The 27603-nt window shown below is 44.8% G+C and overlaps 1 protein-coding gene across 2 annotated transcripts in view; it reads left to right on the forward strand.

Annotated features, from left to right (window-relative positions):
- Positions 1-2203: 2203 nt before the first annotated feature.
- The window catches only part of SQOR (sulfide quinone oxidoreductase), a 46016-nt gene continuing 20616 nt past the window's right edge, over positions 2204-27603 (forward strand). The window contains exons 1-3 of one of the 2 annotated variants that reach the window (XM_067745882.1): positions 2204-2538; positions 23074-23324; positions 26111-26281. In XM_067745882.1, coding sequence (XP_067601983.1) covers positions 23091-23324; positions 26111-26281 — 405 coding nt within the window. In that variant the 5' untranslated portion in view covers positions 2204-2538; positions 23074-23090. Of the gene's footprint in view, positions 2539-15764; positions 15982-23073; positions 23325-26110; positions 26282-27603 lie in introns of those variants that run through there. The other variant, XM_067745891.1, reaches the window with a different exon arrangement.

Below are 27603 nucleotides of genomic sequence, written 5' to 3' on the forward strand. Positions count from 1 at the left end.
AAATTCTGGAGCTGAATAAGTCAATAAATGAGATGAAGAATGCATTAGAAAGCATTGAAAATAGAGCAGACCATATGGAAGAGAGAATTAGTGAGCTTGAAGATAGAAATCTAGAAATGATACAACTAGAAGAGGAAAGAGAAATGAGATATTAAAAAAATGAGGAAATTCTATGAGAGTTATCTCATTTAGGAAGGGTGACATTAGGGTAATGGGTATCCCAGAAGGAAGAAAGTGAGAAGGGAGCAGAGAATTTATTTAAATAATATCTGAGAATTTCCCAAACCTGGGGAAGGAACTGGTTGTAGAAGTCCATGAAGCTAAGAGAACATCTAATTACCTAAATGAAAAAAGACCTTCTTCAAGACACATTATATTAAGATTGTAAGAAGTCAATGACAAAAAAACGACTTTTAAAGGCAACTGGGGAAAAAAGGATGGTAACCCACAAAGGAACCCCCATTAGGCTTTCAGCAGATTTCTTAGCATAAACCCTACAGGCCAGGAGGAAGTGGAATGACATTCTTAAAATATTAAGAGATAAAAGCTGTTGCCCAAGAATACTCTATCCAGCAAAATTATAGTTCATATACAAAGAAGAAATAAACACTTTCCCAGACAAACAAAAGCTGAGAGAGTTCATCATCACTAGACCTTCCTTATAAGAAGTGTTGAAAGGAGCTCTTTAGCAGAAACAAAAAGGCAAAAGTACATAAAACTTTGAGCAAGGTGATAAATAGAACCAGAAAATTGCAACTCTCAATCAGAATAGGTTTTAAACACTTCATTACAGCATAAAGGTTAAAGGGGGGAGCAGAAAAAAGTATAACTACTTCAACTTTGTAACAAGCTCACAACATAAAGAGATAATTTGAGACAACAGAAACAAAAAGGGGGAAAAGGAAGAAACCCATATAGGTAAATGAAGATAAGATGCTATCAGCAGAAAAAGGATTATTTTACCTATGAGACATTGTATACAAATCTCATGGTAACCACAAAACAAAAATCTAGAGCAGAGACACGAAACATAAAAAAAAGAGGAAACTGAGAAAAACATCATAGAAAACCCCCAAACTAGAATAGCAGACAGAAACACAAGGAAAAAGAAACAATGGAGATATAGAGCAACCAGAAAACAAGAGGTAAATGGCAGTACTAAGTCCTCGTCTATTAATAATCACCCTAAATGTAAATGGATTGAATTCACAAATCAAAAGACACAGAGTGCCTGGATGGATTAAAGAACAAGACCTAACTATATGCTGCCTCTAGGAGACAAACCTCAGCTCCAGGGACACGCATAAGCTAAAAATGAAGGGATGGTAGATGATACTTCAAGCAAATGGCAGACAAAAGTGGATGTAGCCATACTCATATCAGACAAAATAGACTTCAAGCCAAAAAGATAACAAGTGACAAATATAGACAGTACATAGGGACTTCCCTGGCAGTCCAGCAGTTAAGACTCCGTGCGCCCAACGCAGGGGGACAACTTTATTAGGTTGCTTTTCCGAGCTCTTACCTCTGTGATTGCCTCAATTTTAAGTTTACTAGGGTTCCTCTTTAAAAAGAAAAAAAGAAAAAAAAGTTGACTGAAACAAAAAATTCAAAAAGAATTATTCAAAATTCACAGAACGAAATAAATGTAAAAGAAACGTAATTATACTTTCAAGGGACTTTAAAGTTTGTAACACATCTGAAGTTATAGAAGCTTAAAATTGCAGTAAGACTTCTGGACACCCTATATATGTTATAAAAAGGTGCTCTAGATCTGATGTGGTCGAGGACCACTCACCTACACCTCGCACCTACCTAGAGCAGCCAACTGAAAACGTCCAGTCATCAAAGTAGGACGCAACGTGGTGTGGAGACCAGTGTCTGAAAGCCAGCTGACCCTGACCTCCACCCTGAGGGAAGAGCGCTGCTCCGGCGCTTACCAAGGCAAGTTTTGGGGCTTCTCTGAGCCTTGGTTACCTTATCTGTGAAATGAACCCGGGAACAGTTGTCTCTCTGGACAGTCTTGGGAACCAGATGAGAAGCCCAGCAGGGCTCACTGGACGACCCAAAGCAAACCGCCAGAGCCTCTATCCACAGCCCCGCCTTCACCTTTGTTCCTGCCAGTTACGCAACGGTGTAGGCACCCGGGAATGGGGGGAGCGACAGGTGGCCTCCGTGCCCTCCTATGTCGCGCCAAGGGCACCCGGCCGCGCTCCAGGGTGCGCTGCGGGTAGGGGCGTCTGCCCTGCCGGCAGCGCCCCGGGCCCTCTGGACTCGCGTCCCTGGCTGTACCCTGTGAGCGCTTGAAGCCCGGGTGCAGCTCGCACTTGGCCTTGGCTCCCCGGCCCGTGGCGCCGGGCGGGGCAGCGGCGGGACCTTTCCGGAACTTTCCTGGGGTGGGGGTGGGGGTGGGCTCGCTCTCCCCGCCTCCAGCTTCCGCCCAGGGCCGGGCGGGCCCGAGCAGAGGCGAGAGCCCTCGCAGGGAGCGGCTGCTTTTGCTGCACCAACGCTGTGGCCGGAGGCTCTGCGCACCCCTGGGTAAGAGGCATCCTGCGGCCTATATCGGGCACTTGGCCAGGAGAGGGGGACCGGGCGGGGACAGAGATCACCCATAAGGCCGACTGTTAACCCAACTCTTTCCCAGCAGCTGGGACTGCGCGGCCCCTGTGTGTCGGGTTACATCCCTCTTCACACTTTTCCCCACCCCCGGCATCTACAGCTAGTGCTGCCCTTACTGGAACCCGGGTCTTGGGACTCCTTCCGGCAGTGTCGGGCCTCGGGGTCGCGGAGAAGCTGACCTGCGAGGGGCGGTTAAAAACCCGAAGTATCCGTCGTCTTGTGTATGGGAATTTCTTGGTATCTTAGTGTGTGGGAATTTCTGGCACCTTCCGCTTGTTGACACTCAGCATGGTTCCCAGGGCGCAAGGGGTGCTCAGCCCCCGGGGGTAGGAAGTCTGCTTGCCCACAGTGGGGCACATTTATCCACACAGCTCGAGGCACGGAGGGGCGCTCAAGGAATCAGCTTCAGCTGCGGCTGGAACCAGCAGAGGAGAGCATTTAGGGCACGTGCTGAGCAGGAACTGGTGGAAAGGGTAGAAAGGGTCCTCTCGTGGAATTGGGTCCTTTCCTTTCCTCTTCGCTTCTCTCTTTTAGTTATAAAAGAATCCCAACCTAGCTTCTTACTCAAAGACACAGTGAGCAGAGCCTCTGGATTTGCCTGGGCTGCCCATTGCTGTAATGTAGGGTTCTGACCCATTTTTCTGCCAATTGCCACTTTGGCATTTCTGGGAAGACTAAGGACCACTTTTTGGTGCAGTACTTTTGAAGGTGTAACATAAAAGGCATAGAATTATAAAGGAAACCTATTTCAAAACACTTGTCAACATATGAAAAGAATTTATGCAGTAGTATATGTGCCTTTAGAAAAACGAATGCATTAAGTAACATGATCTAGCAGTGGCTCTAATAGCTATCATAATTTTGAAATAGTAATGAACACAAATAATATTTCAGGATTTGGGCAATGCTTGTAATGTAAGAAAATATTTGTGATTTCTATTGGTGACACAGTAATAGGTACTACTGGTACTGCTGGGGTTTCTTGCATAAATATATGAAGAAAGTGCTAAAGTTCAGTTCGAGATTAGTGAAAATAAAGATAGAAATTTTTATCTTCCACCCAAGTTCAGGAAGTCAGGTCACATGGCTTCTGGTCTTGACACTTCCACTGACTAGCAGCACGAGCTTGTCTTTTGGACTTCTTTTCACCTTGGCTTCTTCATTGTACAGTGGAGATAATCGTACCTTCCCAAATATTTAAGGTATCCATTATTGCACCTGGCACAGAGGGGTGAGATAGGTACCATTTATTAGAACTTGTCTCCCTCACTAGACCCCAAGCTTGTGGCAATCACCATTATGTCCCCAATCCTGGTACATGGAATGTAGTCAATAAATATTGTTTGAATGAATAAGTGCATTGGAGAGGATTGCTTGTAACTACATCTAAAAAACCCAGAATTTATCCAGGAGACAGCTGGTGGTTTGCGAAATGACTCTGCTTAAAATTCGAGCTGCTTTTTCCTACTGGCTGAACAATGTAGAAACACATCTGGAGCTGGAGGGCTTGAAATGTCAATCAGGGCCTATGGGTCTGTGCGTGTGGGTCTGTGTGGCTGGTGTTTTGCCAGAGAAAATGAAATTGAGTGTTGATAGGAAACTAGAACTCCTTTGCAGAACAGTTTCTCCTCCATCTTGCCTGTGTCTAGGCCTGTTAATCTGATGTGATGTAACGCAGGAAATTGTCTTATAGGGAATGGAGACAGACCCATGATGAGGCATTTCTGGACACAGATGCACATTTCTCTTTTCTCTTTTCACGTTTCCCTGCTCCGTCACCCATTACATAACTCCTCTATGACCCTTGAAGATTTGGTAAAAAGGAGCAGAAGGTGAAAGTTGCTACAAGCTGCCTAGACTAGACCTAAAGCCAACTAGTTGCTTCTTAATTCCCAGCCTTAAAAGTCTATGTAATCCAATAAATGTGGATGGTAATAGGAAGAAGAAAAGTAGATCCAGCCAGTGAAGCCTGTGGTTTACTTTGTAAAATTGCTAAGTTGGGGCAGAGAGATGGGGAGAGAACTTTGTAAAGAACAGTAAATTTAGACCACGCTGGGTCTGTCTACGCCTGTAACTTTGAAGAGGGCAAATGCTGGTGTTATGAACTGAATTGTGTCCCCTCAAAAATTCATATGTTGAAGCCCTAATCCTCGTACCTTAGGATCTTACTATTTGGTGAGAGGGCCTTTAAAAAGGTAATTAACGTCAAATGAGATCATAAGCGTGGGGCCCTAATCCATTACGACTAGTGTCCTTATAAGAAGAGGAAAAGACACCAGGAGTGTGCAGAGACAAGACCATTTGAGGGCATAAGAAGGTCCAAGCCTAGGAGAGAGGCCTCATGAGAAACCAGACATGCTGACACCTTGATTTTGGACTTCTAGCCTCTAGAACTGTGAGAAATCAATTTCTGTTGTTTGAGCCACCCAGTCTGTGGTATTTTGTTATGGCAGCCTGAGCAGAATAATATACAGGCTGAGGAATTTTACATTGAATGTGAGCTCTTTATTCTCTTTCTTCCTTTGTTGCACTGACCTTCAAGGCCATGTGTTCCAAATGATGTTGCTAAAAGATGGAGGAGGAAGGCTCAACCCAGATAAGTTTTCTCGTGTCAAGCCGCTGATGTTTCTGGTTCAATTTTTGCTGTAGGATAGCCTGATGTTAATCAGGCAGACTAATTCAACCTGGACCTTGCCCTTTGAAAACAAAAGCTAAGCATCTGACCTTTTGGTTCTGCAGGTCCATGGGATGAGCCCTCCTTGAGGCAGTGGGTGCCACATGTCTGGTTGCATGAGTGGGGTTGACTCCCAGGGTAACTGAGAATCTCAAGGTGAAAAGAGTTGGTTAATATATCAAAATATTATACTGCTGCAATTACATAGGGCCCCAAGAGGCCTTGCTCTTGAACCTCCAGCCTCTAGAACTGTGAGAAAATAAATTTCTGTTGTTTAGCTGTGGGTTCTCTCTCTCTCTCTTTTTTTTAATGGCAGCTCTAACAAGTTAATATAATTTGGCACTCTATTCTAAGTCGTGATCCCAGCAGGTCCATCACTTTCTCTTAGGACCCCTCTCCTTTACCTACCCAAGAATATCTTATGCTCTCTTTCTACAGACACTCTGTATTGTCCCTTGGATCCTGTCTGAGGTCATTAAGGCCTTCTTCACCTTCATGGTCCTGACTGTTAGGAAAAACAGTCTTAAGCAAATGACCAGCCTAGCTGCTGAGCCATGTACAGAGCAGATGCTTTTATAAATGCATGGTGGGTGATGGGATGATGGTGTTGGTGATCATCCTTAAGTACCATGGGGTAATTCCTTTCCAGTCATAATGAATTTACAAATTTGACCCTAGCCCAGCCCTCAGGGAGCTTTCATTCTGTGTAGCTGGGAACCAGCAGCTCTAGCCCAATCTACAGTAATGGAGAGGGAATAGCTGTGTCTTTATCCTGGGACCAATCCCTGACTTCTGGAAGGGGGAGGCCTCAATCTTGGGGCCTATGGTGATTTCAATCTATGATACTTTCTTTTTCCCTTGGCAGTTTGCTGTAAGGCAGCCCATGGTGTCTTCATAGGAAAATGGTGTGTTTTAACAATCACCTTGTTTACAGTATAGATTGTGAGAACATCCCAAGGAGGTGCTGCGTTTAGTAAATGTGGTTTTGTGTTTCTGTGAGCATGTGCGTGGTGCTTTAAGTGGGTGACAGGCCATCCTATTTTCTGGCCAACTGGGTTTGCACGATAATCGTGAGCCTTTCAAGGTCTAGGTAATCAAATCCAAGCTTGTTTTGAGTCATAGAGTAGGAGGGACCTTTAAAGTCAACTGGACACATCCACTTATTTTACGCTCGTGGAAGAGGACTCAAAGTGGTTGCGACTTGCCCGTGGCTCCACAATGTCTGTTTCCTCACTTATAAACAGGGATGATAATACCAACGTCTCGGGTTGTTGTGAGAAATTATGTGATTCACAGTGTAATGCCTGTCACATAGAAAACCTTCAGTAATTTTTTCTGATGTTTTTGTTGTGTCTGGGATAGTGCACAGCAACTGCCCAGTGAATCATGGTCAGCAATGGTGCTGGTGTCAGACTCGGGGGAAGAGAAAGGGAGATACGGTTTCCATTCTGATTATGTTCAAGGCTTGGTTACAAACCATTGTCATTCTTTGCTGCAGTAGTTTAGAGCTCCAGTCAATTTATGGAGTTAGTAGGACAAGTATTCACCTTTGAGTATCTGCTTGTGAACCTCTGTTTCCCTTTTCCCCTCGTTTAGAGGATCACAGAGTTTAAAAAAGGAAGGGACCTTTGAAACTACCCAGTCCAATCCTTTATTCCACTGATGAAGAAAACATGACCCAGAATAGTTAAGGACAAACCCTACCTGGCACTACCTGGAATGTGGACTTGGGTCTCCTAACTCCTGACATGTCCTCAGACAAGGCTTTTGCAGGAATGGGAAACTGTGTCATTTATTTAGACATAGGAAAGACACTAGCTTAGGGAAACTGGCACACCTGTTACTGTGTCTACCCCCTCATTCTATCCTAACCATTAAAGTATTGAACTTGGCATCTCTTCAATCACGTTCAAACAACACATGTGTAACGTGTAATTAAAGAGTCTCTTCTCATTGTGTTAAGACCTCACACGCTGGATTCCATGGAACAATATGCCTGACAAATTGGCCAGTCCCTGTTTATAATGAAACTCCACTCCTCAGAGGCTTCTTGTATGTGAAACTCTGAGTGGGCATTCCAGCACTCCAGAGGCTGATGAGTAATTTTATTGTGATCCTTGAATGGGTTCAGGAGATCAAGGCAAAGGTGGATCCCTGCTGTGTGACTGGAAGCAAATTAATTCCACATTAGGCCTCCCTCTCCTGTGTGTCTTGTTGTACAGTCTCAGGATGGACACACACAGGCATATGCAAACATTGAAACCTTCAGTATACTTGACTAGAGGCCAACTGTGAATGGTGGGGTTGAAGGGGAGCTAAATTGTGATGATTTATACACTAGAACATGAGTGGTCAAGCTCCCACTGGCTAAAATAAGCAGAGAAACAAGGCACTTCCCCCCATATAATTCAGACAAAACCTTTAACTTTCAGTTGAAATAATCCAATTGACTGTCTTATTGTTTCTTTTTCTGGAGCCGTAATGTGAGAGAATTCTCTTTCTGTAAATAGGATTTTTATTTTCTGCTTAGCAAATGTATGGTTTGGTGAAGTTGTCAGTCCCCCCCCCTATTGCAAAGCTCTCTGATTGTATAATGAACATAGGCTAGGGAAACTTGTAGGAAATTTCTCAGTAGCAAAGGGAGCCACTGTTTCATTGCCATGTCCTCATTAGTAACTTTTTTTTTTTTTTTTTGCTGTACGTGGGCCTCTCACTGTTGTGGCCTCTCCCGTTGCGCAGCACAGGCTCCGGACGCGCAGGCTCAGCGGCCATGGCTCACGGGCCCAGCCGCTCCGCGGCATGTGGGATCTTCCCGGCACGGGGCACGAACCCGTGTCCCCTGCATTGGCAGGCGGACTGTCAACCACTGCGCCACCAGGGAAGCCCCCTCATTAGTAACTCTTAATCAGTAATTCTTTAAAGAAAATTCCTACAGTTTCCCCCTAAAGAGTTAGGGAACTAAAAAACCCAGTGTGACTCAACCCTGAGTCATCAGGGAGCCGTCCGGGATTGTTTCTGTTGCCTGGACGATTTTCTCTTGGTCCACTACTAGAGCACTACCTTCACAGCTTCACGTTTAAACAAATATTTGGCATTGTAACAGCTCTAGAGGTAGAGTTCCAACATGGCCCTGCAGGCCTAAATGAAGATTGCCCCATTTTCTTTATTTGTTAACAAAATAGTAATCCAGTTCCTGAATTCAAGGGGAGGTGAGCTGAGAGGAAGGACACCACCTGCCTAATCCCTTCTCGGGCTCAGCTCCTTAGGCTCCTTCGTTCTCAGGGCCCTCAAGGGGCGTGGTTTCCTTCTCTCTCACCCTGCTTTGGATCTTCACTGCACTCTGAGTAGTCCAGTACTGTTACTTACACCGTCTCTCCAGTATAGCCACCTGAACAAGGTCCCGGTTCACATCCTTCCTTCTTTATCCCCTATGGCTAATTTGTCACAAAAATTCCTTCAACATCTGTTTTGCATTCACACCTTCATCTCTGTTCTCCTGTCTATTCGAAGCCCTTGCTGGTGCCTGAATTTCTGAATCAGCCATTTAATGGACCTTCATATTCCTGGTCTTCCCTGGGACAATAGACTCTTCTTATTCATCCCGGGTTCCGCAGTGCTTACCCCAGTGCCTGGGACATAGTAAACACTCAAAAATGCTGAACTCAACTGAATTACTCTAAGTCATCCTTTCGACTTCCCCCCCAGGGGGTCTTTTTCAGTTTCATTAAGAACTTCCAAGGGCTCTCACTGCCTTTAGCGGGGACCACAGCTCGTGTGCAGCTAGGGCTGAGCAGTAACAAAGGAGTATCGTAGGCCACGTGGGGCTGGGTGAGAGCTGGAACCTCGTGCAGGGTCCAGATGGGCAGTGATGGCTCAGCTCCAGCCCAGAGAGTTGACATGTGAGAATGTGGGTTCAGTGTTGTCAGAGAGGCCAATAATCTGGAATCTCAAGGGTAAGATATCCAAAAATTTTAATGTTGGCACTAATTCAAAATTTAAGCAGAATTTGTGAGTCAAACAGAACACAGCTCTGGTCTGCATTGGGCCTGCAGGTTGCTACTTTGTGACCCCTAGATGAGATTACGAATTGTCTAGGATTAAGCTTCCAACCCCAAATTTTACTTAATATGCCTATACAGTCTTATTTCTCTGTCTTCCCAGTTGGCACCAGCTTAGGCTCCCTTCTCCTTGTCCACAGTTATGCCATGCTCATTCTAGCATTTGGGATTCCATCTCCCAAATCCCTAACTTGTCCCAAACTAGCCCAGATCGGCCCTTGCCTAGACTTCCCTGTTTCTGCCCACACAATGCCTCTCTCTTCAGCTGCCATGATTCAACTTTGGCTCCGTCCCCACAGGGGCCCTTCTTACCTCTCATCCAGTCATTCTCTTTCCCTTACCTCTGTCTTATCTGAATCTTTATTTCTTTTTTTTTTTTTTTTTTGCGGTACGCGGGCCTCTCACTGTTGTGGCCTCTCCCGTTGTGGAGCCCAGGCTCCGGACGCGCAGGCTCAGCGGCCATGGCTCACGGGCGCAGCCGCTCTGCGGCATGAGGGATCTTCCCGGACCGGGGCACGAACCTGTGTCCCCTGCATCGGCAGGCAGACTCTCAACCACTGCGCCACCAGGGAAGCCCTTTATTTGTATTTCTAATGCTAGCACTGAATCAGGCCCTTATCATTATACCTGGACCTCTGTATTAGTCTCCTAACTGATGTCCAGAATTGGTTTTGTCTCTCTTTTGATTTAATTTTCTCCTGGACACTAGATTGATTTTCTCAAAGCTTTCCCCTCTGTTCTGAAAAGTTTGATATATAAAGCCTCAGTTCCCTAGCATGGCCCTTTATAATCGGGCTATGATGTTTCTTTATTATCTACTCCTCTCAATATCAGTCATATCTGGTTGGCCTTCCCAGCTTATTAGTCAGGGTCTTATGAAACACTTGGCACACTCAAACAGTGCTGTTAAGTAGGGTTTCATGAAACAACTATTTACAAAGATGTGGGCAGGGTTAAAGGGAACCAACAAGAGTGGTGAAGCAATGGTATTGATTTGGGGCCTGAAGAAGCAAGTAGAGGGATTACTAGAACCCTGAGTCAGGGCGGTAGCTGAGGGGAAGGCCACCCCACAGGAACCAAGGCCTTCAGCTGGAGGAATCCAGCATTGCTCAGCTGAGGCTTGGCTGCGAGGGGTCTGGGGAATAAATACCCGAATTTCGTTCTTTTCGCATCCTCTGATCTCCTGGTGCCTCCCACTGGCTGAATCCAATTGGAAGCCAGAGGACCAGGGAGGCCAGCTGATGCGCACCTTGCAGGTCAGCTCCCAGGGTTTGGAGAGGGCAGAGAAGGCTGGAGAGAGGTCTGGAGGGCAGTAGCCTACTCTTTGATTCATTTACCTATGCTGTTCCCTCCCATAGCATCTTCACCTGTCCAAATGCTGCCAGTCTTTTACGTGCTGCTCAGATTCTGTTTCACCAAGTTTTCATTGATGATTTCTTCTCTCCTCAAAACACCTAAGGTGTTTAGCTCATACTGATTACATTGTACTTTGCTTCTGCTAGTTAAATCTAAGATATGGGATATAAACCCAGATTTTTGGAAGCCGGCGCCAACTTTCCTTCCCCTAATCCAGAGATGATGTAGGTGGTGGAAAATACAGGTGCCTCATTTTCTGGCAACTGTCCCTGAGGAGGTGGCTAGAGAGTGCTGCACTCCTGGTAGGCTGCCGAGGTTTTCTGCCTGTTGCCACCAACTCTTTGGACCCCAGGGTTGACAAGAAGGGCCCAGATACTCGATAAGTGTTGTGGGGATAGATGGGACCAGAGTTAGAACCAGAGTCTCCAACCATCAAGAGGTTTCAATCTCTCTGAGAAAACAGATGCATCAAAATGCCAACAAATAACAGTGACCACAAGGAAGTTCCAAGAAGGGCAAGACAGGTACCATGACTTGTAGAACCAACCTGGGCTGGAGGGACTAGAGAAGCTGGGACTTGGACTGCACTTTGGGCCACGGCTAAGATGAGGAGACAGGAAGGGGCATTTCAGAAGGGAATAATAGCCGGGGGTTAAGGGGCTAACGTGTACTCCATTCCACTAGAAGGTAAGTTCCGTCAGCACAAGGACCTGATGTGACACGTTCACTGGTTTTTTTCCCAGCACAGCTCCTGGCGTAATGAAGGATAGGATCTCAGTAATTGTCTTAGTCTGTTTGGGCCGCTATAAGAAATACAGTAGCCCCCTGTTATCGGTGGGAGAATACGTCCCAAGACCCATCCCCCTCCCCCGGCCCCAGTGGATGCCTGAAACCATGCATAGTACCGAATCCTGTATATACTATGTTTTTTCCTCTATGTGCATACCCGTGATAATGTTTAATTTATAAATTAGGTACAGTAAGAGACTAACAATAATAAAATAGGACAATTATAACAATGTACTATAATGACAGTTATGTGAATGTGGTCTTCAAAATATCTTGCTGTATGAATTTAATGCCTTTTCCATCCTAACTAAGCACTTATCACACCGGGGCTGTAACTTTGGCAGTATGAGATGCAACATCAGTACTAACACGAATTTCTTTTTCCTTCTTCATAATTTCATGGATAGAAGATTCATTCCTACTGTAGACCTTAGCAAACTCAGTATATGATTTCTTTTATTTTCTTAAGTCAAGAACTTTCACCTTTTCAATTAGAAGGAGCATTTTACATCTTTTCTTTGGCAAATCCAAATTGCCAGCATTGCTCCTCTTGTGCTTTGGGGCCTTCATTAAGTGAAACAAGGGAGACTTGAACACAGCACTGAAATACAGTTGATCTGATAACCGAGGTGGCCACTAAGTGACTAAGGGGCAGCATACGCTGGACAGAGTGATGATTGATGTCCCAGGTGGGGTGGAGTGGGATGGCGTGAGATTTCATCACACCACTCAGAATGGCATGCAGTTTTGAACTTATGAATTTTTTATTTCTGAAATTAAAAATTTAATTTCATTTAATATTTTTGGACTGAAGTTCACTGTGGATAATTGAAACCACAGAAAGCAAAACTGTGAGTAAGGAGGGACTACTGTACCACAGACTGGGTGGCTTATAAACGACAGAAATTTATTTCTAACAGTTCTAGAGTCTGGAAGGTCCAAGATCAAGGTGCCAGCATAGTTGAGTCAGGGCCAATGTCTTTTCCCTGTGTCCTCACATAGTAGAAGGGGTGAGGGATCTCCCCGGACCTTCTTTTATAAGGCACTAATCCCATTCATGAGGGTTCCACCCTCATAACCTCATCACCCCCAAAGGCCTCACCTACTAATACCATAACCTTTGGGAGTTAGGATTTCAACGTATGAATTTTGGGAGGGCACAGACATTTAGAGCATAGAATGAATTAGCAGATGGATGGATTTATTCAGTACCTTTGTATGTCAGATGTGTACACAGTGAAGGAAGGTAGTACTTAATTAATTCAGAAACACTCTATTGAGTGTAGAGGAAAACACAAAGCACTAGGACACATCCCTACTCAAGCTAGAAAGGGAAAGATGTACACACATCTCACTACCTTTAACCTTCCAATATTTAAATTAGACATTCTAATGTTAAAAAAAACTTTCCCTTGGGGAATCCTGTGGTGGTCCAATGGTTAGGACTCCATGCTTCCACTACAGGGGGCCTGGGTTTGATCCCTGGTTGGGGAACTAAGATCCTGCAGGCCACACAGTGCGGCCAAAACCAACCAAACACCTTTCCCCTGAAATTTGGCTCACCTTTTTATTGGCCTACCTTATCAGTAACTGGCAAGCTCTGCTGTTCTTCCATTAGCATCTAAAGCTAATAGACTGGGAATGGGACCAGGACTGGGTGGGGAAATTTCTGTCCATCTGCACAGGTCCTTGTATGTAGTAGGTACTCAACGAATACTTGTAGAAACATTCTTAGATACAGCAGAATTGTGGCCATGCAGATTTCATGTAACTCTTTCTTTCCATAAAGATATGATTGCACATTTAGCATAGCTAAATGTAATTTAATCTGCATACCTTTTGTGTAGGAAATAAATCTGTAAATAAAAATATAGCTTAGGTGATGTTTTTTGAGCACTTCTGGCTGATGACACCTCTCTTTTATCAAGGTTAAATGGCTAAAATATATGGGAAAACTTTCCTTGTTGGAGAAGATATCCCGTTTCAGTACATTAATAGAGTGGGACAAAAGAGAGGACCGCCCGGTGCTGTATTCTTCAGGAGTAATTATTGCATTAAAAAATCATACCGTAGCTATGTTATTTAGTTGCAAAACTTGGCTCACTCACTCACATAATTATAGCATTCAATAGTAATATGTAATTAAATTGCTTTTTAAATGCCACCTGACAGTTCAGCGAGTTTGTAAGGAGAAGGAGTAGAGCAAAATTTGTTAAACATGTAAAATCTTCCATCTGACTGGACAGTAGTGAATGCACTTTAGTGTATTAAAATGTACCTGGGATTTGTTTTCAATGAGGCATGGTGAAACCAGCACATCAGGAGATGACCACCATGAAGGACAAAGTTTTGACTCCGAGTTCCCTAGGAATGGGAGGCCTGGTACACCATGTACCCGGGCCACATGGGGAAGCATGCAGGTTGGTCAGGAGGCAGAAAAATTAAGGAAAACCTGTAATGTGGTTTTCATGAGGCAGGGGGAACAGGCGGACCAGGTTTGGGATTGGCTAATTTGAATAATTTTAGTGGGCTCTGGCGTATAGGGACTGCCCTGGTTGTCTGATGTCTGGTCCTGGGATGATCAGGGCAGAAGAATGTTGCCTTCTGGAATGTAAAAGCCAGACAGAGGAAGTGGTTCGGGTATGGACTCTGGGTTTGTTGGCTTTACTTATCAAAGGTGTGCTCCTAGACTGAGTTGTGTACTGTCTTTAGGAGTTGGTTAGCCCTGAGAGGGGCAGTCTCTTTAGGATTAACAAAGTCCCCAGATGTCAATCAATCATAAAATACAGAAATTAAAAACATGATTAATACAGTAGGATTCAAAATATCTCCAGGAAGGTTTCATGAAGTGTCTTATTCAGTGCCATTGATAAGTGCCGCAAATATGCCTACATACTTGCATGTACTTCGGATTGAGATGAGATCACATTAAGGTACCATAGCATTTGGGCGGCAGTGTTTGGTATTTTCCTGGCAATCCAGTCACAGTGACCATTTCCTTCCTGAGATTTTTTCCATATTTGGACCTGCCCTTTGATAGTTTAAGTCAGAGGGTGTGATGGCGAATATCCTGTGTCAACTTGACTGGGCCACAGGGTGCCCAGATGTTTGGTTAAACATTATTCTGGGTGTGTCTATAAGGGTGTTTCTGGAGGAATCAGTAGACTGGGGAAAGAAGATTGTTCTCCTCGGTGTGGGTAGTGTCATCCAATCAGTTGAAGGTCTGAATAGAACAAAAAGGCTGACCCTCCCACGAGGAAGAGAGAACCCTTCCTGTCTGCCTGCCTTGACCTGGGACATTGGTTTCCTCCTGCCTTGGTACTTGAACTGAAACATCAGCTTTCTGGGTCTTGAGCCCACTGTTCCTTTGGACTGAAACTCCACCATTGCCTCTCCTGGATCTCCAGCTTACTGACTGCAGATCTTGGGGCGTAGCCTCCATAATCGTGTGAGCCAATTTCCAGGAGTGCCCTTTGTATAATAGGGAAAGTGATGATGTTTGCTTTGGTTCTCTCCCTCTCTCCTTTCCATCACCTCCGGTTTAATCCTGGTTTTGTCCTTTTTTGGCTGTGTGGCCTTGATGTAACCAGTCTCCTGGAGCCTCACTTTTTTCAGCTGGTAAATTGGGGATGATATGTCTACCTCTAGTGCCTAGCACAGTGCCTGGCACATCGGAGTCTGAGATGGTGCAGTGATGAGCCAGTTTTACAATAGGGGTCAGGATCTAGCTTCAGATTATCCAAAGTAGCCATGGTATGCTGGCAAGGGGTGGGAGGGGCTTTTGCAGAGAACTGGTAGAGGGAGGGACCAGGCCAGTTCAGTGAGTCCCAGAGGGGTGGGTGGGCAGAGTGCCCTAGAGGAGTGCAGTAGGCACTAGAGGTGGATTTACCCAGAAGCAAATGAAGTTTAAGCTTTTGGGCCTCTCTCTTGCACAGGTCTCTGTGGGTGCTGGGAGTTCCAGGAGCTGAGGGGTAGCCAGGTTATAACCAGACAGCATTATGCTTATGTTTCTGTTAAACTGCCTAAAAGAGATCTCAGAAGAGTCTTGACTCACCGAGGATCCAGACATTTATTTGGACTTGTTTTCTCATTCCAAATTAATATTAACTATCTAATTTTGTATTTGTAATTTTGGGTCTCCAACGTGTATAGGCTGCAATGCCCATAAAACCTGGATCTGCCCCTGCCTGGAGGGCTGCCCTTCTGGGGGATGGCATGTGGAGCCCCAGCAAAGAGGTCATCTTGAGATTCGGAGCTGGGAGAAGGTCCAGACTGGGAGCTCTCCACCTCTGAATTGCAGGCTCCCGCTAATGCCTGCATTGCTGCTCCAAAGGGCATTCAGAAAAAGTTGCTGTTCACGGAAAGGACTCACTGTAGCTCTGACCCTGCTGCAGATTCAAGTGACCTTTGGAAGATCACCTCGGCCCTCTGAGCCTCAGTTTTCCCATTTGTAAAGTGGTATCGATACCTCCAGTGTAGACTCAGGTATGGGTCCTGTGAATTGTAAAGCTCTAGGCACTTGGGAGGGAAGTATCATAATTGTGTTGCTACTACTTGTATTTCTGTTATCTTGCTATTACTTGAAATAGGCTTAGACCTTAACATTTCAGTGACTAAAGAACAAAGGTAATGTCCACCCTGACACACTGTTTTTTGATTTCTGTTTTTTGCTGTTTCATTCATTCGTTCATTTTAATTTTTTATTGAGGAAACTTTCCAGCATATACAAAAATTCACAGATTACCACAAGGAATGCCCATATATATATCCATCAGTTGGCTTCAGATTATTATCAACTCTGAAATGCCATTTGCAGCAATGTGGATGGACCTAGAGATTATCATACTAAGGGAAGTAAGTCAGACAGAGAAAGACAAATAACATATGATATCACTTATATGTGGAATCTAAAAAAATGATACAAATGAACTTATTTACAATTACAAAACAGAAGTAGACTCAGACATAGAAAACAAACTTATGGTTACCAAAGGGGAAAGGAGGGGGCAGGGATAAATTTGGAATTGGATAAATTTGTATTTGGCAACAGATACAGACTACTATATATAAAATAGATAAACAACCAGGACCTACTGTATAGCACAGGGAACTATATTCAATATCTTGTAATAACCTATAATGGAAAAGAATCTGAAAAAGAATATATATATATATATATATATATAATGGAATCACTTTGCTGTACACTTGAAACATTGTAAATCAACTATACTTCAATTAAAAAAATTATTATCAACTCATGGCCAATCTGATATCATCTACACTCCTACCTACTCACCTCCTGTAATATTTTTGAGCAAATTCCAAATCATTTAAACTGCAAGAATCCCAGTATTTTAAAAATTTAAGGGCCCATAAAAACTTACATCAATACTATTATTCTACTCACTCATCCCCCAAAAAACTTAAAATTTTTTTCTTCCAATTTATTTAGTAAGCTAAAATTTAATATCATATATTCCCTCCCAACTCACTCCCTGGGGCATAAGTTACTTTACATTTGAATTAAATAAAATTCAGCTGGTAGACATTTTCCCTGAATTATCTCTTAGGTCTAACACTGTGAGAACTCAATTGAGGAGTAAGTTTGAATTAAACTCTGCTCTTTAATCAGGGAGGTGACCTTAGGCAGGTGCCTAACTTTACACTAAGCCTCAATTTTCTCGTCTGTAAATGGCGATACTAACACCCTCTTTACAAAGTTATTGTCTCTGAGACAGCATAGATACAACTAGTAAACACTCAGTAAATGTTAGCTATTATTATTAGGATAGTTTCTCCCTACTTTTTCTTATCGAACCCTGTCTTCTGGAAGTAATTTTGTTGAGAGATGTAAATAACTGACGATAGCCTTGGCTGATTTAAGTTAAGAGGCCCAGTAAGCCCAAGGGGGAGGAGCGAATGGAGGAAGAGCCTTCCAGGAGTCTTACCACCTGGGCACTAGGTGTGAGCCCAACCCATGCTGTGTAGACAAGGTTCACTTGTGTCTCAGAGACTGGGACCCACAGGGATGCAGACCCTCAGGACATCACAGCTCAGCATAAGCTTGGCTGGGAAGCTGGAGGTCCAGAGGTCAGGTAGGAGGAACGGGGTGGGTGGTGAGAGGTGGAGGCTGTTCACTGTCTGTTTTCCTCTTTGATTTTGGAAGTTTTCTACAAAGACGATATAATAAAGTTTGGCCTTGTAGTTATTGAAACCGAAAGCAATGAGGGCCCAGCCTGGCATGGGCTTGAGATAAGACAGTTGTGACCCATACAAAGACCCCCTGTTTCCTCAAGAGCAAAAATAGCTGAAAGATTGACTGAGTCTTGCTGGCCTGTTGGGTCTTTCATTAAGATGCTCTGAATAAGCCTTGTTTAGAGGCCAGCTCTTTTTGAACTGGGCCAAGTGTCCTAGCTGACACCCGGTGAGTGGCATGCACGTGGCATAGGATTAGAGAGCTCTCGACACTGGCGGTCTGCGGCTTGTCCCAGAAAGCCTGGCTGTGAGAGGTGGGGGAGTCCCAAAGACTTGTCTAGACCAGGGGGTCTGGAGTCAGCAGCCGGTGATGTAAGTAGGAGATGCCTAGCAGGCTGTATTATTTTTCAATCAGCAGGGCTTTTACTTCAGTCAGACTACAGCTAGAACAAAGCATTTATTTTGATTCTTTGAAGGAAGCCCTCAACTGATTTAGCATTAATTGAATTTTTATCTAACTTAAAAGCATGACGTTATTTAACTAGGACATGTATTTGTTATATGAAATACATTTTTTTAAATTAAATAAATGTGCCACTTGTTAAATGAAAGTTAATTTTGCCCTATTTATTGATCCTTTTAAAGAGTGGGTGTTTCACCTTGTAAGAGGGTAGAGAGAAAGCAACTGCATTCGTCTGCATCGTTAGTGGGTAATTCTTATTTCTTAACCTAACAGGTAGATGTGTTTCAGGCTCCCTTCTAGGGAGACTCAGAGACTTAGATTTATGCTCCTTAGTTATTTTGTTGACAGAGGTCTTTTATTTCTTTTCTGTTGACTTCAGGGTCAAGTTTGGCCTTTCCTTTTTTTTCATTCTGGTTAAGATTGCGTGACCTGCTTCCTTCAATTGTCTGTTTTTTTGATTGTTGCTCCAGACTTGGTTTAGGTCAATGTCAGAAATTTCTCTTGGTTCCTGTCGATATTTTCTGACACTACTTCTAACACCTGGTGTATGTCTTTTCCAACACCAGCCAGTTCTCTGACACCGACTGGCTGTTCAACAGTTCAGTTCTGATGTTAGCTCCCAGAGCTGCAAATGGCATCCCAGGCGACCCACACTTCTGCCTGCCTGACTACAAATTTTGGGGCTCCCAGGATGCCCTCTTAGGTTTGATAATTTGCTAGAATGACACACAGAGCTCAGGAAAACACTTCACTTATGCTTACCAGTTTCTTACAAAGCTTATTTCAACTCAGGAATGGCCAAATGGAAGAGATGCGTAGGGCAAGGTATGGGCTGGGGTGGGGGGAGAGGGTGGGGGGGTGCCACAGAGCTTCCATGACCTCTCTGGGTGTGTCACCACCCTCCCAGCACTTCAGCACGTTCACCAGCCCCGAAGCTCTCAGAATCTCATTGTTCAAGAGGTTTTTTTAAAAAAAAAATTTATTTATTTAGTTATTTATTTTTGGCTGTGTTGGGTCTTCGTTGCTGTGCGCGGGCTTTCTCTAGTTGCAGCGAGCGGGGGTTACTCTTCCTTGCGGTGTGCGGGCTTCTCATTGCGGGGGCTTCTCTTGTTGCGGAGCATGGGCTCTAGGCGCGCGGGCTTCAGTAGTTGTGGCACGCGGGCTCAGTAGTTGTGGCTCGCGGGCTCTAGAGCGCAGGCTCAGTAGTTGTGGCGCCCGGGCTTAGTTGCTCCACGGCATGTGGGATCTTCCTGGACCAGGGCTTGAACCCGTGTCCCCTGCACTGGCAGGCGGATTCTTAACCACTGTGCCACCAGAGGAGCCCCTGTTCAAGAGTTTTTATAGAATTCAATCTCCAGCCCCACTTCCTCCCAGAGACTGGGGGCGGGGCTGAAAATTCCAACCCTCTAATGACATGTTTGGTCTTTCTGGTGAACGGCCTCCATCGTGAAGCTATCTAGGGGTCCCACCCTGAGTCGCTTCATTAACATTAACAGTTATGGTTGAAAGGGGCTCCTTCTTATTATTTGCTATTGAATAACAACTCCTGTCACCCAGGCAATTCCAAGGGTTTTAGGAGCTTTGTACCATGAACAGGGAATAAAGTGCAAATATATATATTTTATTATACCACAGTTGCAAAGTGGGATACTAAAAAATTATGATTATTGTCCTGGGTTTTTTCTGGTCTTTGACCTTGTATCATGCCCTACCTTCTCCATAAATAGCATTAGATTGTGGTTCTGGTTTTTCTGATCCGAAAGTGAGGATGACATTACATTGTTAGAATGGGAGTGTTCCTGAGATTTTCAAGTGTTTTCAAGCTTGGAACATTTCCTCTAACACGTTCTTTTATGTTTGTGAAATTTTTGTTTATGGTTCACAAGTGAAATTTGACTGCAAAGACCAGGATATTCTGCTTGATGACTGTTTTTAATGAAGTTGATAGAACTGGTTCAGAGGACTTTGTGTTTATTTACACTGAATCCAGAAATAGGCTATGGGTAACTGCTGAAATGAAACAGAACTAGCCTTCTTGGCTGAATGAGGGAAATATTTGCATAAACTCTTCCTCTTTCAAGAGGAGAACCATGGGGTATTAGGCTGGAAGGGAATTAGGAGGTTGAAGAGCCTCAGATGGCGTGGTTGCAAAGCAGAAACTTAGCCAGGCCTCCTTTTAGATCATTATTTTGTAACTGTTTCCATGGAGTTAAGATGTTGTGTCAGGACCATGAAAAAGTGGTTTCCCTAAAAGGCAAGTGAGGAGTTTTGCTGTGATTCCGTTGTTCTGTGGACATATAGAAAGGCAGGATGTGATGACTGTCTATTCACCATAAAATATCTTCTTCCCTAGCAAACAGCAATATCCTACTTGGTGATTTCCTCCACTCCTCAATGATTAAGAAACAAAGAACAAACAAACAAAAAACCCAACCAAACAAATAAAACCAAATTGAGTGATTTTAAAAATTTAAAGCTCATTAAAGAAAACGTGAGAAAAGCACATGCAAAGAAGAGGGAAAAAATCAATTATAGTGTTATCAAAACATTGCTAATATTTAGGTGTCAGTACCGTGCAAAAAATGGTTTCCCTTTTGTGGGAAGTGTGGAAAAGATATCTGGATTTTTTTCATTTAAGATTATCATATAAGCACTGTTTTGTTGTTATTGATAGAGATAATAGATATAGTGGTTTAAAGCAGAGGCTCTGGCACTGAAGTGCCCAGGTTCAAATCACAGCCCACCATTTGTGAGCTCCCTGCCTCAGTTTTATCATCTGTAAAATGGGGATGATAATGACAGCCATCTCACAAGTTAAATGTTTATGTAAAGGACTTAGTACATGTTATTGTCATCAAAATAGATTTCATTATTATAACATTAATATATGTATACAGTAGAGATTTTATAAGATTCAGAAAAGCAGAAGAAATCAAAATCACCCATTATTCTAAAACCCAGAGAAAAACCACTTACCCAGTGTTAACATTTTCCTATTTTTTTAAAATACACTTTCTCTTACATAGTTGAGCGCATATTGTAATTCCAGTTTATATCCTGATCGTTACGTAATTATTCTGGAAAAGACTAATTATGTAAACATAATTTGAAAAGACTACATAGGTCATCTTGTGTAACCATATTTTACTTAACCCTTCCCCAAAGTTTTAACAAGCAGATGGCTATTCCTGCCCATCTCCCCGCACCCACCCCCCTATTTAAAAGAGAAGTAATCATAAATTAGCCTTGGTTAGAATAGACTGGAGCCTGAGCCTTCCTTGGCCAGTGTGGAGGCTGCAGTTGTTTTTTCTGTAACCAGGACGTAATCAGATCCAATCCACAAACCAGTTAACTCAGGGTTGAATGTATTATGAATGAATATGTGAGATATATCTTTGTAAAGGTTTGTCTTCTTAAGTATTAGAGGTTACTTCCTTAGAACAGAGTCCCAGAAATGGAAATGCAGGGTCAAAGGATGAGAAATGTTTTCTATAAGGGTCATACTGATTTAAACTTGTGGCAACCGTGTATGAGCCTGCCCCACTTTCTGTAGCCCCCATGTCCCTTCCCCCAGCTCTGGGTTGCTTTTCAGATCTGAAATATTGAGGAAATTGTCAGGGGTTCCAAAACACTGGAGTAGAGTTAATCTTAATTAAAATCATCACTCCGGCCCCTCCTTCTCACTCCTCCAGGGCCCTTCTTTCTTCCTTTCTTTTTCCCTCCCAGCTTTCTCTAATTCCCTCGTGTAGCCTTCCTCTTCTCCACTGGAGGCGGTGGGGTGGGGGAGTCATATAATTAAGTTGTTCCCGTTAAGAAGTTGGTGAACTTAGCAGCTAGAAGTGTTATCCCCCAGCTGGGTACTTGCATTTTAATAAAGGGTTCCTGGAGCATTGTTGAACCCACAGGACTGAGCTTGATGGTGGAATTTGGGGTGCTGCAATACGCAGGGAGGGAGATATTTTGGTCTGGACCCCTCAAGTTATACAATAGACTGTATCCAAGATGTAAGGCCGGATCTGTGGATGGGATGACGCCAAGGCCAGCTTCTGAGACGCCTTCATTTCCTCACTGCCAAAGCACCAGCTGCTCAGAGCAGAAACACCTTTTCCTAAAGGTTAAAGTGTGTCTCTTGGAAAAACTATTCGGGGAGATTATTTACTGAATTGGGTGGATATAATAAAAGACTAGTCAGCAGCATATGCAGATTCTTTTCATAAAATATAACTTTATGATACCAGGCAGGGCTCCTTTTATGGCTTTTGCATCATCGGATTGAAACTGCCATAGATATGGAGGGCCTTTGCTTACGTGTCTGTAGCCAGTGATTTAAATCGTGTGTCGCTGGGCAGGCAGATCCGGGTACTTCTTAGTGGGGCTGAGGCTCTGATTACCTTGGCCTGAGCTCTGAGCTGCAGAGAAGGTGGGTTTCTTGCTGGACTCTTTCTGTTTCAGCAAGGTCTCAGGTGCCCTTTGTGGCAAGGGATTGTTCAGGTGTCTATCTGTAGACTCATACATATTTGGGGGACTGAAAAGCCAAAGAAAGAATTGAGGAATGTGCCTGAGAGGAGAAGGATGACAGCGGGATACTGTAGATGATGCCCTAGCTTTAGGGAGGGACAGGGAGAGGTACAGGCACATTATGAGGAGAGCTTAAAAGATGAGACTTACTTGGTTCAAAGTCTGAGATGTCCTGCAAGGAGGAGGAGAGGGAGAAAAGGAAAGCTTAGCCAATTGTTAGCCATCTGTGGAGCATTCCCGAGAAGCTCTTGACCACAGCCAGGTGGGGAGGTGGTGTGGAAACGGCGGCAACCAGCTCGAGCCGGCCAGATGCCAGCCTCCCCTCCCTCCCTGAATGAAAATGCTTCGGTCCCATAGTGGCTCCTTCCTTACGCAGAGCCTTATCTGTTCCTTTCTAGCCTGATCCAGCCTGAAGATGACCCCGCTGGCTGCTGTGGTGTCTGGCCCCCGTGTCCGACTCTTTGCCTGCCTCCTCAGGCTGGGCTGTCAGCAGGCCAAACCACTCCAGCTTCACACAGGGGCCAGCCTCGCAGCTAAGAACCACTATGAGGTGCTGGTGCTGGGTGGGGGCAGTGGTGGGATCACCATGGCTGCCCGCATGAAGAGGAAAGTGGGCGCAGAGAATGTGGCCATCGTTGAGCCCAGCGAGGTAAGTCTCCCCCTTTTGAGTGCGTGCGTGTGCATGTGCGTGTGTGTGTGTGTGTGTGTGTGTGTGTCGTGCACATGCATGTGTAGGTTAGGGGCTGGGTTGGGGATGACTGTCATGCCTAGGCCACCGTGTTCCCAGGTTAGTGCTTCTCTTTCTGGGCACAAAAAGCAGGTCGTCCAAAAGAATTGGGAGAAGGTGAGGGGAGGGAGAGAGCGAGGACAGATCTCTTGGCTTACGTTCTTCTCTCTGTTAGTTTCTTAGGGCTGCCATAACAAATTACCATAAAGGGGGTGGCTTAAAACAACAGATAATTTATTCTTTCGCAGTTCTGGAGGCTAGAAGTCCCAAACCAAGGTGTTAGCAAGGCCATGCTCCCCTCGAAGGCTGAGGGGGAAGGGGAAGCTGTCTCATGCCTCTCTCCTAGTTTCTATGGTTGTGGACAGTCCTTGGTGTTCCTTGGCTTGTTGTAGATCACTCCAATCTCTGCCTCTGTTTTCACATGGCCTTCTCTCTGTGTGGCTCTAGTGTCTTCACATGACCTACTTATAAGGACACCAGTCATTGCATTAGACATTAGACAGTCTGATGGATAGACATTAGAGAGTCAAGGACATTCTAATCCAGTGTGACCCCATCTTAACTTGATTACATCTGCAAAGACCCTATTTCCAAATAAGGTCACGATCGCAGGTCCTGGGGTTAGGACGTCAGCATATTTTTTGGAGAGAAACAATTCAACTCATGTCATCCTCCACCTTCAGTCTCATGTCCAGAGGAAAATCACTGGCCGTTGCACTTTCCTTTCCCTGTTCCAGTCTGGAGAAAGGGTGATGAGTTGAGGGGCGGTGGGGAAAAGGTGAAAACCCACTGAAAAGGTGTCAGTGGGCTTGAGAAATTTAAGTGTAAGAGATTATAAACAGATTATAAAGCAGAAAAAGGTAGCAGACACGAGGTGGGAAGTTGGGAAGTGTTTGTAAGGCACTATTTCATGAAAAATATTTTAAGATTGTCCCAAGCTTCAAAAAATAGTCAAGATTTTTGGCGGTTGGCTTAATGTTTCCTAAGGAACTGTGTGTGCACCAGTGGGAAACTGTATCTTTGGGAGGAAAAAGCAAAATGGATCTGGTGCCGGTTTGGTGGAGAGGGTAGGGCAAGAAAGGCACAGTCCTTTTCAAGAAGTCTTCCCAGTACCAAACGAGGCTGCCCAGGGCTTTTTTGCAATCTCCAACTGATACGTTGTGATTTGTGGGGAGACTGGAGGGCACTCTCCGTCTATTTCCTTTTAAAAGTGACTTTAATTCAGGGACAACATTTTAAATGACAGTGGTCTGAGAGCTGTATCAGGTGGCCTGTGGTGGATTGTAGCTAACCCACGGAAGGCCTCCCAGTGGGGCTACTCTTTGTGATGAGACAGGCCCCTCCAAGGCACTGGACACAATTCAGGAGGCCAGAATGGAGTCTGTCCTGCTCTGTGAGGAAGTGCATGACAGGGGCTGTCACAGGAGCTGCCAGCGGCTCAGGCCTTTGGCACTTTCCCTCCTGTGTCTGGTTTAGTGATTGCTAGAGCTCGTGCTTGTTTGCAGTCTAAAAAATAATCCGAGTTTGTATTTTCATTCCCTTTTCTGTTCAAGATGGACTTGAAATCGTTGAGCTCTCACAGCTGGAGCTCTCACAACTGGAGACCTCTAACCCCCTTATCTTTTTTTTTTTTTTTTTTTTTTTTTTTTGCGGTATGCGGGCCTCTCACTGTTGTGGCCTCTCCCGTTGCGGAGCACAGGCTCCAGACGCGCAGGCTCAGCAGCCATGGCTCACGGGCCCAGCCGCTCCGTGGCATGTGGGATCTTCCCGAACCAGGGCACGAACCCGTGTCCCCTGCATCGGCAGGCGGACTCTCAACCACTGTGCCACCAGGGAAGCCCTAACCCCCTTATCTTTGATCCCATGCATTATGGCTGTAGGGAGATTGCAGAGCTGTTCCTTATGTCCTCTTCACTCTCTGGGGGTGTTGGCAATTCTGTCTGGCCAGTATGAGGCATTTTGACAAAGTTGAGATCTCTTAGTCCCCCGGTCTGCTCCATGAATGTGTTGGAATTCTCAGAGACCATTAAGCCAATATACCCTTTGGCCCCAAGCCTAGAACTTTCACAGCTAACTGAGATCAAGAGTGGACCCTCTGAAGCAGAAGAACTCCAGAAAATACTGGAAGTTTGGGTATCATGGTGGGATCTGATGCCTCTGAGAAAGGAGAAGAGGGATCCTAGTGCTGATAGGGGATGTCTGTAGTCCTCCCCATGGTCTTGGGAAACACAGTGGGAAGTTAATGAAGTTTTGAGCATCCCCAAAGCGGCAGTAAACTTTTCAGACTCACCTCACAAATTTCTGAGGAACCGTATTTAGGTTTTGGGGCTTACTTTTTCTTTGTATCCGTGCACATAAATGGATTAATAATGTCTGTGTGTTCATATGCATGTATAAGTAACATGTACATGTTAAACACCAAATCTACTCTAAGCAATAAATAGTACAGTGCTCACTAAAGACAGTTTATGGCTTTTTTCGCTGATCTTGGCAGAATTCTTTTGTAGGTGACTGCCCTTCAGAGCTTAGCACAGTAGGAGACGTCAGTGGAGTCAGTGGGGGGAAGACTAACCTTCTGGAGACTTTTCTCTGTGATGCTCCAGGGGTCTGGAGGGAAGAACTGAGAGAGTCTAGCTCAGGTACCTTGAGCTATGACCCTTTTGATCAGCCTCACATTGAAATGAATCTCCCAATACTTTGTTTCTTAGAGACATTTCTACCAGCCAATCTGGACCCTGGTGGGAGCTGGTGCCAAACCATTAGCCTCATCTGGCCGTCCCACAGCGAGTGTGATTCCATCTGGTGTAGAGTGGATCAAAGCTAGAGTGGTTGATCTGAACCCAGACAAGAACTGCATCCACACAGACAACGACAAGGAGGTAACCGTCCGGGTCCTTTGGCTTTTGTTAACCTGAGGGCTTGTATTGAACGCACAGCCATTATCAAACTGGACAGCTTCATGGTAAGAGGGCAGTATACATGTGCGTGTGTGCATGTGTGTGTGTGCTGAATACTGCATGAGATGGGAGGGGGTGTGGGGAATGGAGGTTGGGTAGATGGAAGGACTGAGTGATGCTGAATTAATAAATGAACAACGAAGACAAGTATTTATTGAACACCACTGTTTGTCCTATTGCTTGGTACAGTATCATAAGCCTGAATTTTTATTGCACAAATACTACTGCTCTGTGTGAAAACACCAGGTACCTCCCTCCTCTTTCCTCTGAAGCAGGCAACCTCTCTATCTGACCCTGGTCCTGCAGAGGAAGGGGGTGTTGGGAAGTATCCATCCCAGTCACACTCGGGGGAGCTCTGCCGGAGCTGATAGGGAACCGTGTGACTGCGGTGGTGCCAGGGCTGAGAATTGCTGCTGCCGCAGCTTGCGGCTCATGGTTGCTCTGCACCATTTAGAAGTCTCCTGCCACCCCCACCACACAGGGATCACAGCTTTTCAGCAACTGCAGCCCCTGTGTCTGACTGAGGGCATGAGGGCAGGATGGTGAGAAGACAGGCTTAGGAGCCATCGGGGCGTCGTGTCCCCTCGTCTGCTGCTGAGCCCAGGACAGCCGTCGTGCCGCACAGCCCTGTTCCGGGCTCCCATGGTTCTTGGGCCCCCAGGGTGTTATTGGCCTTAATATCCTGACCCGGCTCCCTCCAGACTGGGCACTCCAGCATTTTCACAGAACTGTGGAATCTGAGAGTTGGTGGGCATCTTTCAGATCCAACCCCCGGCTCTAAGCAGGGACCATTGGCGCCAGGCATTCTCAGCCTTTCCTTAGGTCATGGATCTTTCTGAGTGTGGATCTTAATTAGCCCAGTCTAGAAAATGCATATATGTACCTAATTTTGCATTGAATTTCAAGGAGTTCAGAGATTGTTTGCAGCCTTTCCCTGAGCCCTGATCAACCCTGAACCAACCCTCCTTCCCCGCTTCCTTCCTCCCTCCCTCCCCACCCTCTCTCCCTCCCTTCCTTCCTTCCTTCCTCAATATTTATTAAGCATTATTATAACCTAGGTACAGTTTTAGGGATATACAAGTGAACGACAATAGACAAAAATCCTTATTGTCCTGGATTTTATATTCTAGTGGAGGAGGACATACAATAAACAGTAGATGTAATAAGTTATATAATGTGTTAGAAGGTGATGAATATTAATTTAAAAAAATGGAGCCGAATTACTGGGATTGGGGCACGTGGGG

Source organism: Pseudorca crassidens, chromosome 1, assembly GCF_039906515.1.
Source record: "Pseudorca crassidens isolate mPseCra1 chromosome 1, mPseCra1.hap1, whole genome shotgun sequence".
Lineage (NCBI taxonomy): Eukaryota > Metazoa > Chordata > Mammalia > Artiodactyla > Delphinidae > Pseudorca > Pseudorca crassidens.